The sequence below is a fragment of the Pelophylax lessonae genome, assembly GCF_965119305.1.
Source record: "Pelophylax lessonae genome assembly, chromosome: 1".
In the NCBI taxonomy this organism is placed as follows: Eukaryota; Metazoa; Chordata; class Amphibia; order Anura; family Ranidae; genus Pelophylax; species Pelophylax lessonae.
In genome coordinates, this window is record NC_138768.1 from 635,895,138 (window position 1) to 635,908,861 (window position 13,724).

The 13,724-nt window shown below is 40.3% G+C and overlaps 1 protein-coding gene across 1 annotated transcript in view; it reads left to right on the forward strand.

The window, feature by feature from the left end:
• LOC309562456 (uncharacterized protein) overlaps positions 1-13,724 on the forward strand; it is a 117,974-nt gene that overhangs the window by 84,759 nt on the left and 19,491 nt on the right. The window contains exons 5-7 of the mRNA XM_082266686.1: positions 1,015-1,157; positions 3,615-3,711; positions 7,500-7,652. Coding sequence (XP_082122812.1) covers positions 1,015-1,157; positions 3,615-3,711; positions 7,500-7,652 — 393 coding nt within the window. The remainder of the gene's footprint in view (positions 1-1,014; positions 1,158-3,614; positions 3,712-7,499; positions 7,653-13,724) is intronic.

Sequence of the window (13,724 nt, forward strand, 5' to 3'; positions counted from 1 at the left end):
GTATAGGCAAATATTTATCCATCAAGCAGTACCGTCAGGGAGGGGTCTAATCAGTACCTAATTTATTCTGAAACAGGACAACGACCCCAAACATACAATTAAAGTCATAAAGAACTATTGTCATGGCCAAAAATATTGCCACCCCTGAATTTCTGTCAGATAATGCACCACTTTGCACAGAAAACTGTTGCAATTGCAAATGTTTAGGCTCCGTTCACATGTAGGCGTTTTGGGGCGTTTTTGGGGCGTTTTTCTGCTCTAGGATCAGCTCTCAAAACGCCCAACAAGACAAATCCTATTCATTTCAATGGCCCCTGTTCACATCTGAGCGTTTTGAAGCTGTATACAAAACGCCCAACGCTCAAAAAAGTACATGAGCTTCTTTTTGGGCAGATTACAGGCGTTTTCCATTGATCTCTATTGAATCTAAAAACGCCTGCACAAAAATCGCGGTAAAAATCGCGGTAAAATCGCGGTAAAAAACGCCGCAAAAATCGCGGTAAAAAACGCGCGAAAAACGCTACGCTCAGGTGTGAATGTAGCCTTAGGTATTCTCATGTTTATTTATTTTATTTGTATTGGTATAACACAACAAAGTAGAGAAACAAGAAGCCAAATCTGACACATTTCTTGCAAAACTCCAAAAAATAACTGGACAAAATTATTGGCACCCTTAATTTAATGTTTGGTAGCACACCACTTGGAAAAAATAACTGAAATAAATCACTTCCTGTAACCATCAATGAGTTTCTTACACCTCTCTACTGGAATTTTGGACCCCTCTTCTTTTCTGTATATGCAGAAAAACCAAAGATCAAAGAGATTTGGAAGGGATGGTTTGAAAGCATCCTCAGCATTTTGTGTCTAAAAATGTATATACAGTAGAAGTGCCTAAAATGTGTGTATATATATATATATATATATATATATATATATATATATATATATATATCCTTCTTTTGTTGGATTTTTATTAATGCATTTAAATATAAAAGGCATTTTGTTATTTTACAGGATGGAGTAGAGCTGGAAGGAGAAGATAACAATAGGAACACTCCACTCCGTCTGGCTAAGGGACGTAAATCCAAAGAAATAGTCTCATTTCTGCACAAAGCTATCATACAGTCAAAAAATCTCAATGCTAAGTTTGATTGGAGGTATTTTTTTCACAAAGTTATATTTGTTATTTTTGTTCATTCAGTATGTTATGCTTTAGATTTTAACATATTTATTTTTATAAGTGTTATTCAGACATGTCCCTGCCTCTAGAGGTCCTGTTATTATCCTTTACTAGGAGCAGCATTTTCAAATATTACCTACTACACCACCTTTTGAATAAATTCTATACTATGGAGTACCCTACTAGGAGTAATGAGCACTATTATGTCTTAGGCTTCATTTAGACATGTGGTTGCCAACCACCCCCGACACATCACATACATGGTCCAATGCCGGAGGATGCAGCCTTCCTCAGATAGGGGTATCCAGTGTGGAACTACAAAAACAAAGAAATGGAAGGAGAAAGCCCCTGGTGCATTACCCCGAGTAAAAGGTATCTATTAAAGTAAAAGGAAACCAATAAAATGCATACTCACAAAAGTACAAAAGTGTACAACATATAAATGGAAGGATACCAGGAGGTAGAAAGTGCTTCTACAACCTCACAGCTGTGCACAGCTCTAAAGGGGGTATGTCCCCGAAACGTGTCAGCATGCTTAATGTGAGGTTGTAGAAGCACTTGCATGGTATCGTTCCATTTATATGCTGTACACCTTTGTCCTTTTGTGAGTATGCATTTTAATGGTTTCATTTTACTTTACAAATACCTTTTTACTCGGGTAATGCAGCAGGGGCTTCCGTCTTCCCTTTTTTGTTTTTGTATGGGTGTTTACATGCTGCAGTTGTGATGCTTCACTTCACACCTGCAGCAAAGTGTACCTGACATGTAGCTATTGGTGGGTGGCAAGCTCTCTCAATGCCAGACACTACAGCAAATGGGGAAGCACTGCAAATGCCCTGCAGCTGTGTGAAATGCAAGTGGTTGTGCTGCATTTGTTGGTAAAAATGAGGAGGCATCACATTGCTTCTTCACCACCTGTCAGTAGCGACTGAAGCACGGCTGCTGGGTTAAACCCACCTTCAAAATTGACACCCTGGTTTAAAAAGGAATTCAAGTATGCATTCTTAACTTGTGATATATACTCGTGCTCTAAACAAATAAAATTGATGGGTAAAAGGAGAAGTTTAGGAGCTCTAATACACAGTAAGAAACGATTTCATGAAAAAATAGATTACAGGGCCATCAAGTAATGGATGTGTAGGGATTATTTTTGGAGAAAAGGTATATTATTTAGTGTCACTTTAATAGTTAGACATGATGGTCTATGCCAGGGGTCTCCAAACTTTCTAAACAAAGAGCCAGTTTAATGTCCTTCAGATTTAGGGGGGCCTGATTGTGGCCAGTAGGAGCAGAAATTTTCCTGGAATCAATGGAAGTAAACTTTGTGGGAGGAATAGTGCCCCATTATTTGTATCATTTGATGGAATAGTGCCCCATCACTGGTATTACTGGGAGGAATAGTGCCCCATCGATGGTATCATTGGGAGGAATAGTGCCCCATCGTTGGTAACTTTGAAAGGATTAGTGCCCCATCGTTGATATCACTGGGAGAAATAGTACCCATTGTTGGTATCATTGGGAGGAATAACTGCCCCATCGTTGGTATCACTGGGAGAAATAGTGCCCATTGTTGGTATCATTGGGAGGAATACTGCCCCATCGTTGATATCATTGGGAGAAATAGTGCCCATTGTTGGTTTTATTGGGAGCAATAGTGCCCCATGCTTGGTATCATTGGAAGGAATAGCGCCGCACTGTTGGTATCATTGAGAGGAATAGTGCCCCATTGTCTGATGTCAGTGGGAGGAATAGTGCACCAAGGGCTGTAAAAGTCAAGCAGAGGGCCAAATGCAGGCCCCTGGGCCACAGTTTGAAGACCACTGGTCTATGCAGTTATGTATACAGCAGCAAAAGGGGCATCCCTTAGAAAGCATCTATACATTCCTCTAGCATTCACATTAGTTTCTGTATGCTAAAGGACACCAGGGCCGATTTGGACATGAACCAATAATATTTTAATCTGGACCCAGGACCACAGTATTTCAAGACATCAGTGCTAAATCCACATGCCCATTATCTTGCTCCTTCCCTCATTTGCCTACTTAAAAACCATGCTAAATTAGGGTTACTACCTGACCCCTTTTAAGCCACATTACAGGTGACTGGAGCCCCATTGACACCTGTACATTTTATGTGCATTTTAGGTATGGTTTGTTAAAAAAATGTCCTGCTTGCTGCCTCTTTTATGTGCTTTCATGAAAATGTGCGCTATATGTTCGATGGTATGTTTATGTAAAACACAACTAAATGCACTGCACAGATGTGAACCTGTCCTAATACACTGGTAAGGCACGGAGTGAATCTGATTTCCATTGTAATTAGCAGCAGAACCAGTGTAATTCATATGTGTTCATTTTTAGAGGGTTGAGCTGGCTACTCTAAACGTTGGTTCTAATACTTTATTCCTCAATACAATGTCTGTTTTTCTCTTTAGTACATGGTTGTTTGGTCGCCCAGGAAAATCAAAAGGACCCATCCTCTTCTTTTTCGGCAATCTGTTTCTTTGGGGATACCCAACGTACTTTTTTAAGGTAAAATGAGAGTCAAAAGCTAATTGAAACTTTCAGATAGCTATTGTACTATACACTGATTAAGATGATTAGGTACCTTAACTTATTATTATCTTCCCTATTTTGCAGTGTCTTTCCCTGGAATAGTTAAATCAAACAGTAATGCAACTAGAATTGCTTGATTCAGTCACCCAGTCACTTTAGGGGTAGGTGTGGACTAAGCCCAAAATGCAGTGGACACAGCATGTTAGACTGGCCATACATTATACTGTACAATTAATTCTCTTGTACAATTTTCCTTTAGATTTACCAAAACCATATAATATGAGGTCAAACCTAAACACTTTCAATTTGTATGCAATTAGGCAGGCCCTTGTACTACACAGTTGAAGGTACAGGAAATTGGCTAAGAGAATTGTATAATGTATGGCCAGCTTTAGTTTTGTAAAATACTGTGCAAATGATGTCAGGAAAAGTTCTAACAAGGTGTTTTGCACTGCACTCTGCAAAATAGATAGGGACACCTGCACACAGCAATACCACTCACTGCTCATTGGGTTCAGTGGCCCTCTAAGCATCAGGCAAAGAGGGTTACATCAAACTTAAAGGGGGGATAAGCTACACAACATTATAACTGAAATGATGGCATCCTAATGATACACTCTAAGCAAAACTGACAATTAAAAATAGAAATGTACACAGTGAGGACAGCATTTGTTAAACTACAGCTTAGCAGGGCATGGAGAGCTCAGGAGGAGGGATATTGTGGGGGTGCCCCTTCACTTTTCATTCAGCAAGGTGGTGGTTCGCCAGTGACCAACCTTAACTGCAAAAAGGTCAAAGTGCGCTACAATTATTTGGAAGGTGAAAGTATGTGTGTAATATGTACAGTACATATACACTGATCAGCCATAACATTATGATCACCCACCATAACCCATTGAGGCATGGACTCCAATAGACCTCTGAAGGAAAGTTGTGGTATCTGGCACTAAGCTGTCATTTGCAGATCATTTAAGTTCTGCAAGTTGCAAGGTAGGGCCCCATACATCAAACTTGTTTTTCCAGCACATCCCACAGATGCTTGATTGGATTGAGATCTGGGGAATTTGGAGGCCAAGTCAGCACCTCAAATTTGTTGTTGTGTTCCTCAAACCATTCTTAAATTCATCAGGCCAGGCTACTTTTTTCCACTGCTCTTGTGGTCCAGTGCTGATCCTGCCCAGTGTAGGCACTTTTGGCTGTGGACATGGGTCAGCATGGGCACCCTAATCGTTTTGCGGCTACTCAGCCCTTATACCCGACATGTGTGTTATGACACCTTTCTATTTGAACAAGCATTTTTTTTTGTTGTTTTAGCAATTTGAGCTACAGTACCTCTTCTATTGGATCAAGTTTTCTTTCCTTGGACCACTTTTGGTAGGCCCTGACCACTGCAGACCGGGAACATCCCCCAAGAGCTGCAGTTTTAGAGTTGCCATTACAGTTTGGTCCTTGTCAAAGTCACTCAAATCCTTACACTTTTTTCTGCTTTCAACACATCCACTTTGGGGACAATATGTTCATTGCTGACAAATATATCCCACCCACTTTCAGATGTCATGGTAACAAGATAATCAATGTTATTCTCTTAATCCATCAATGGTAATAATGGTATGGCTGATCGGTGTGTATATATATATATATATATATATATATATATATATATATATATATATATATTTATCTGTAGTAAAAAGTCATACATCTGTCTGTAGTGTGTGTTTTCTGTTGTATGCATTCCAATACCACCTTTACACCAACCACACCCAGATCTATCTCTCTACTCTTCTGCTCACCCCCTCAAACTCCTCATGTATCATAAATTTACTGAGCGGCATATCAATATGGATGTTTCACCACTTCTTCAAACACAGTCTTTCTAAAACTGAACTTGTAATATTTCCTTCTCCCCCATTCCCGCCCATGACTTTACCATTGAGATCAACAGCGCAACCATTGGTCCCTCTGCTCATACCAGGGTGCTAGGTGTAATCCTAGACTCTGACCTCTCCTTCAGCCCCTACATCCAATCACTGGCTAAATCTTGCTGCCTTAACCTCCTTAGTGGTATTCTCCGAGTGTGGCTCGGGGTGGAATTTTAGTTCCATTAGCGGTAACCCCGAGCCACACTCGGGGTACCACCAGGGAGCATCGCTGAATCTTGGTAGAGGTTACTTACCTTGTCCCTGGGATCCTGCGATGTGTCCCTGCAGCATACGGTGGCCGGATCTTCCGCCCAAAGCTGTGAGCCCTGGCTTCCATCTCCTGCGACGTGACACTCACAGGGGGGTGGAACCGGCGGCAAATTCAAACAGTAAAACACACAAACACGCATATATATTTTAATACTATTAGATTACATTACAAAATAAAATAAATAGACATTAGTTTGGCCCCCAGTGCCCTTTCCTGCAGTTTTACTGTACTTTTTATACATGTGTGTATATATATATATATATATATATATATATATATATATAGACATACACATATATCTATATATATATATATATATATATATATATATATATATATATATATATATATATATATATATATATATATATATATATATATATATATATATATATATATATATATATACACACATTCATACATATGTACATATATATATAATATATATATGTGTGTGTGTAATATATATATATATATATATATATATATATATATACTTTAACTTATTTATAGTTATTTATTATATTATAATTTATGGTTTTGTGTTTCAAACTTTATCATACCCGAGATGTTATAAAGAAGAACGCACAGTAAAAAAAAATCATATGTAAATAGTTGGTTTGGGCTGCTCGTCCCTAAGAATTACTAAGAAAATAATGGTACCGCTTTCAGCACCTAAAATCTGAAATAATCATACCGCCAGGGAGGTTAACCTCCACAGCACTTCCAGGATTTGCCCCTTCCAGACTAACAACACAACAAAATAGCTTATTCACTCCTTGGTTGTTTCCTGCCTTGACTACTGCAACTCCTTCTTCACTGGCCCACCTTTACACAGGCTATCCCCTCTTCAGTCTATTATGAATGCTGCTGTTAGACTTATACACCTTACTAACCGATCCATGACTGCTGCCCCTCTCTACTAATCTCTTCACCTGTTTCCACTAGCCCAACCTATAAAATTCAAAAACTAACCACAACATACAAAGCCATCACCAACCTCATCTGCAGATACTGCCCAAATTGTCCTCTCCGCACCTACCAACACCTCCTGCTCTCTAGCTCCCTTGTTACGTCCTCCCACACTCTCCTCCACGACCGCTCCATAACCTCTTCTATCCTCTGGAACTTCCTACCCCAGTATGTCCGATCAGCTCCTACCCTGTCTGCTTTTAAACGATCCTTTAAAACTCATTTATTTAGGGAATACTACCCTACCTAAATAAACTTTACTTGAGTCACTTCCATCAGATCATCCACTGCAGCTATTTCTTTTTGTACCACCTCCCCCTCCCTTTTAGATTGTAAGCTCCACAAGCAGGGCCCTCCTATTTCTTATGTATTAAACTGTATTGTAATTGTACTGTCCCCCTTTATATTGTAAAGCTCTGAGCAAACTGTTGGCGCTATATAAATCCTGTATAATATTAATATTAATTTCTTATCAACCATGCATTGGCTATGGAAGTAAATCTGAGGCTGTTTTTTATAAGAGTGAGCACCATTTCTGTAACTTATACATTGTGGAGTATTGCTGACTAAACACTCTGTCTGTTTCCTGTCTTCTACAGATTGTGCCTGTCTCGTATAATTATCTCTGGGAATGGCATATCACATTCCTGCTCAGCAACGTATTGATGTGGTTCTTTTTCTTAAAAGCATCCCTGATGGATCCAGGCTTCCTTCTCCGGGACACAGAAGAGTATAACAATGCTGTCAGGCAGGTGCTGTATTCTTAGCTTAACACGTTATAAGATTTAGGACACCAAAATACTTACCCCTGACCAGTGTAGAATGTGTATGTAAGGAATGTGCTGGAAATATAGCTACAACAGTTACACAAGCCATATATTGATGAGGTTTCAAGCTAATGCCTAAAGCTAGGTATACATGGGCCGAAAATCGTCCTGAAAACGTTTGGTTCGGCAGTTACCGGCCGACTTTCGGCCCATGCGTACAGTTTCTTTTCTGACAGAGACCTGTCAAACGAGCATGCTGAAAACCATTGGCTGGAAGCACTGATTACTGTGTTCTTGTGGGGATGCAGTCCCTCTGTCAGAACACAATTGCTCAGCATTGAGATCACTATACTAACATTGGATGTGTTAGTACTACAATCTGTACGTTTTTTTTCGTTCGGCCTACTGGGTTGAACGAAAAAAACTTCCAATATGTACCCCGCATTATTCTTGCTACAGCTATTCTGAACCTTATCTTCCAGATATTCATCCCTTGTATAAAAAGGGTTTCTATGTATCAAGGACGTTTCTGATCAATAACTGTTTAGATATCTAATGGGAAGAATTAAACCAACTGCATTGTCCAGTGTCTGTGCTCATTCGATTTGCTTTTGTTCTTTTATTGCTTGATCTAGACCAGGGGGCTTCAAACTTTGTAAACAATGGGCCAATTTACTGTTCTTCAAACTTTAGACGGGCCGAACTGTGGCCAGTGGGATCAGAAAATGTCCTGGTGTCAGCGGAAGTAAACAGTGCCACATCTTTGTTATTAGGAGGAGTATACAGTGTCCTGTCATTGGTGTCAATGGGAGGAATAATGCCCCATTGTTTTTGTCAGTAGATGTAAACAGTGCCCCATCTTTTGTATTAGTGGTAGTATGCAGTGCCCCATCATTGATGTCAGTGGGAGGAATAATGCCCCATTGTTGGTGTCAGTGGGAGGAATAATGCCCCATTGTTTTTGTCAGTAGATATAAACAGTGCTCCATCTTTGGTATTAGTGGGAGTATACAGTGCCCCATCATTGATGTCAGTAGGAGGAATAGTGTCTCATCATTGCTGTCAGTGGGAGGAATAATGCCCCATTGTTGGTGTCAGTGGGAGGAATAATGCCCCGTTGTTTTTGTCAGTAGATGTAAACAGTGCCCCATCTTTGGTATTAGTGGGAGTATGCAGTGCCCCATCATTGGTGTCAGTAGGAGGAATGGTGTCTCATCATTGCTGTTAGTGAGAGGAATAATGCCCCATTGTTGGTGTCATAGGGAAGAATAGTGCCCCAATGTTAGTGTTAGTGAGAGGACTATGACCCCACTATAGGTGTTGGTAGGAGGAAAACAGTGGCAGGAACTATTCCCCACTGTTGCTGAAAGTGGGGGGGGAATAATGCCCCAAGGGCCGGATAAAAACAATCAAAGGGCTGCATCTGCCCCCTGGGCTGCAGTTTGGAGACCACTGATCTAGATATATAACAGCTACTAGTTTGGATTTTACACAACTGGTCATGTACATGTACAACCAAACCAGTTGAAGATCATATCAGTTAAACTTTGATTCAAATCGGTTAAAAAAATCTTACTATAGATAGCCAACGTAAAGAAATTGTATTTTTTTTTAAATCATTTTTCGATATACACGTAAAACAGATGTGGATAATGTTATCAACGTTCAATTATAAGTATTTGTGCTTTCTACAAATACACTTTACTTTCCTTTTAAAGTGATTGTAAACAATCACCTTGTAAAACACTACATTCAGTTTAATATAAAAATGAAAGGCAAAACGTGTGTATAGATATAAAAATACATTATAAATACCTTTCTTCCCTTTTTTTTTATAAGTGATCAAATTCTCTCTGTTCTCAGCTACATTAGAGCTGCGGGAGGAGCAGCAACAGTACACTGAGCTTCCCAGTGAATGACTGTGCAGCAAGGGCGTGCTGGGACGAGTCTGATCATTGGTAGTGAGCACACTGAGTTCCCAGCATAGCTAAAGAACTGACCAGGGTGTGTTCTCCTGCTTAGTGTGATCAGTTTTTAATAGGAAAGCAGAGGGACTGGCAGGAACACCAGGGATTTCACCAGGGATTTCACACAAAGGAAGCAATACAAAGAGAACAGGATACTTTCTCATACAAGTACATGGTACAGCAAGCACATATCAGGAATATGAAATGTTAGGTTAACAAACACTTTAAGTGATAAAAAAAACCTGTGCATGATACTGACTTAAGCAGGCCATACATGGTTCAGTAGGGACTGGCTAAAATTCGATCCATGTATGGTCCCTGTGGACCCTGTCGGATTTTCCCTGCTTGATCAGCACTGCAGGCTTATAGGTGGCAACGTTGATCAGTGTATTCTGACGGCAGGGAAGTCTCCCCACTTTCAGAATACAATAGCTCAGTGGAGAGGATACACTTGTGGTGGATGGGGGAATCAGGTCAGTTCTTTTCTTTCAACCCGTTGGTTGAACAAAAAAAATGGACCCATCTATGGCATGTCTGAGACCTGCTACATTATATAAATATTTTTAAGGACTTCATAGTCATATACTGTACATCCACTGCCACTGGAACTGCTTGCCAGTTTGAGTAGCATAGGCCTGGTCTGCAAGCATACCAGTCAGACTTCAAACTCTTCCTTCAATAATTAACAGCTAGTTACAATGATCATTCAATGTAATTCTGTAAGCTGTTACAAAGTTACACTGTTGCAACACCTGTCAGTGTAGATCACTGGTCTGTGACATCATTATGACAGGAGCTGCAATCAAGCTGTAGAGTTAAAAAAAAAAAAAAAAAAAAAAAAGATTGAGCCAAAAAAGGGTTAATTATTTTTCTTTATTGGGCTTTATATGAAAAAAAGGCACGTATTAAAGACAGGGTATGCTACAGTCCATGGGGCCACAGACAAAAATGATTTCCTGTGTCACTGTGTGGTGCATCGTGGTTGTAACAATCTGTCACTGATGGTTCTCTGCAGACTGGCCAGTGTATTGTGGAGTGAGTGAGCGGAATTGTCCAAGATCGAATGTACCTTAAACAATATTCTCCTCTACAACACTGTTGGATTGGAATTGGAGACTTTAATAACACTGTTGGAGAGGGGAATATTGTTTAAGGTACGTTCAATCTTGGACAACTCCTCTCATCCACTCCACATTACACTTGTCAGCCTGCGGAGAACCATCAGTGACAGATTGTTACAACCACGATGCACCGCACAGCGACACAAGAAATAATTTTAGCCTGTGACTATGGAGTTATATAATTGTCTGTGAGGGCTGGAGGTGAAGATTTAATTCTGGTTTATGATCAGGATTTTATGGGGTTTTTTTTATAGTATGTTGGTATTATGTTAGTTTTTATTTGAGGTAATGTTAGAGAAAGTGGTGTAGTATTTGCATTTGTTAGTTTAACCACTTAAGCCCCGGAAGATTTTACCCCCTTCCTGACCAGGGGGTATTTTGCGATTCGGCACTGCGTGACTTTAACGGACAATTGCACGGTCGTGCGACGCTGTACCTAAACAAATTTGACATCCTTTTTTTCCCACAAACAGAGCTTTCTTTTGGTGGTATTTGATCACCTGTGCGATTTTTTGATCATGCACTATAAACAAAAAAAGAGCGTCAATTTTGCAAAAATAACAATATTTTTCACATTTTTTTCTATGAAATTCCCAGAAAAAAAAAAGGAAAAAATCAAAATTTTTTAACATTTTCGGCCAATTTGTTTTATGCTACCTATGTTTGGTAAAAAAAATCGCAAAAAGCGTATTTTGATTGGTTTGCGCAAAAGTTATTGCGTTTACTAACAAAGGGAAAGATTTTTGTCATTTTTGTTGTTTTTTTTAACGCGTAATGGCGGCGATCTGCGATTTTTTTTGCGGTACTGCGACATTGCGGCGGATAGATCGGACCCTTGACTGACATTTTTGACACTTTTGGGGTTACCAGTGACATTTCTACAGTAATCAGTGCTATATATATGCACTGTTACTGTAAAAATACACTGGCAGTGAAGGGGTTAACTTTATTTGAGAGGGAGGGGCTGTGTGTGTCCCTAGAGGCGTGATTCTAACTGTGATTGGCTGTCTGTTGAGCTGTAGTTACACTGATCAACGGTCCTACATAGTAGAACCGTATGATCGGTGTTTCTACACAAGGGAGAATGACAGGCAGCTTGTTTACACAAGCTGCCTGCCTTTTTCCCTCTCCCCCGACGATCGCAGAGTGAGTGGCGGACATCGGGTCCGCCGGTCACACGCGCGGGGGGTCCGTGACCGCGCGGGAGCGCGCCGCCGGCGGCGCGTGCTCGCTCCCCAGAGCCTCACAGGCTAGTGACGTATATTTACGTCACTTTGCCTGTGAGGGGCTGACCGCCGCAGTAAATCTACTTGCGGCGGTCGGCAAGTGGTTAATCTGTGTTATTTATTCTATGTTGTATTTTAATTGTGCGGATGGTTTATTTGTAGTGTAGTTATTATTTGTTTTATTTGGTGCTAATGGCTGTTATCTGTCATTTTGTTGTGTCTTTGTATCTTGTTCTGTTCATTGTTGTGATCTTGTGTCGTCTTTGTTGAGTGTGGCTGTGTCGCAAAAATTTCTCAATTTTCCTTTGGGGTTAATAAAGTATTTTGTATGTGGGTAATGGTTGAGAACATATATGCAGTATAGTACACATCATAACATGACATTAGCTTATACCTGGATGTTATCAGACTTTTTGAAAAACAAATGCAACATTACTGAAATGTATATAGTTTAAACTAAATAGAGGGAATGGAGTAACTCCCAATAGTTTAATTTGGAAAAGGGAAAGGGGGGTATCTCCCAATAGTTTAAACTGAATAAGGGGAGTCTAGGGTATCTGTTGATACCACTAATAGGAATATGTGAGTATCAGTTTATGGATGTAGTGACAGTATAAGTAGGGGAAAAGGGAAAATGTTAAGGGGTATATAGGAGAAAAACTTAAGAATATGGGGGGAGGGGAAGGAAGTGGGGTGGGGAACAAGAAGAGGGGGGGGGGGGGTTCGTATTTAGCTTTCCCCCTATCACTGTGGCAGCCAGATGGCAGTGAGAGATATTAGTTGCATAGTAAAACTTGTAACTCTTGAAACTAGCCAAATACCATCCAGATGACCAGGGCCGTCTTTAACACAGGGCAAAAGGGGCAGCTGCCCTGGGCCCAGACATTGTTCTGGGGCCCAAAGCAGCTGCCCCTTGAGCCCACACTGCCTGGAAATAGGTAATAGGTGGATTTTGGAGAGCCCAGGAAAATATTTGCCCAGGGTCCAATCAATATTAAAGACAGCCCTGCAGATGACCCAAGTAAAAGTGTGTCAATCTAACTCAAAGTATTCTGTGGCAACCAGGTATTGCAGAAGCATGATGGAATCCAATTCAATAATCCCAAAATCCATTCTACTAGAGATGGTACCTGAAACAAGTGCCAACGTCTAGGGATAACTTTTCGCTGCAGAAAACGGTATAAAATGCATTTTCTACAAGATTTAATTGCACAAGGAATAAATGACAGCAAGGTGGTTGTCAGGATATTTGGTATTTTAGTAAATCTGTAGCATGTGAGCCAATAATTTTTTGATATAGAGACATTCCCAGCAACAGTAGCAAGGCATAGCCAATGAGCACCAAAAACTGAAAATGCTATTTAATTCATTTTTAACCCCCCTGGCGGTAATCCCGAGCGTGACTCGGGGTGGATTTTTTAGTCCAGGATCGGTATCCCCGAGTCACGCTCGGGGTGAATGTGCAGAGAGCGCAGCGGTGTCTCTTACCTTCTCCTGGCGATCCAGCGATGATCTCTCATTGCTGTGACCGCCAGCCGAGAGTCCCACCGCTCCTCCGTCCTCCATCGGTGTGATGACTTCCTAGTTCCATTCCATGCAGCAGCAATGCTGCATGGGAGCGGAACTAGGGAGGGAAATTCAAAAGAACGTTGCACAAAACACAAACACATAACACATTTTATATATATATATATATATATATATATATATATATATATATATGCACACACACATATATATATA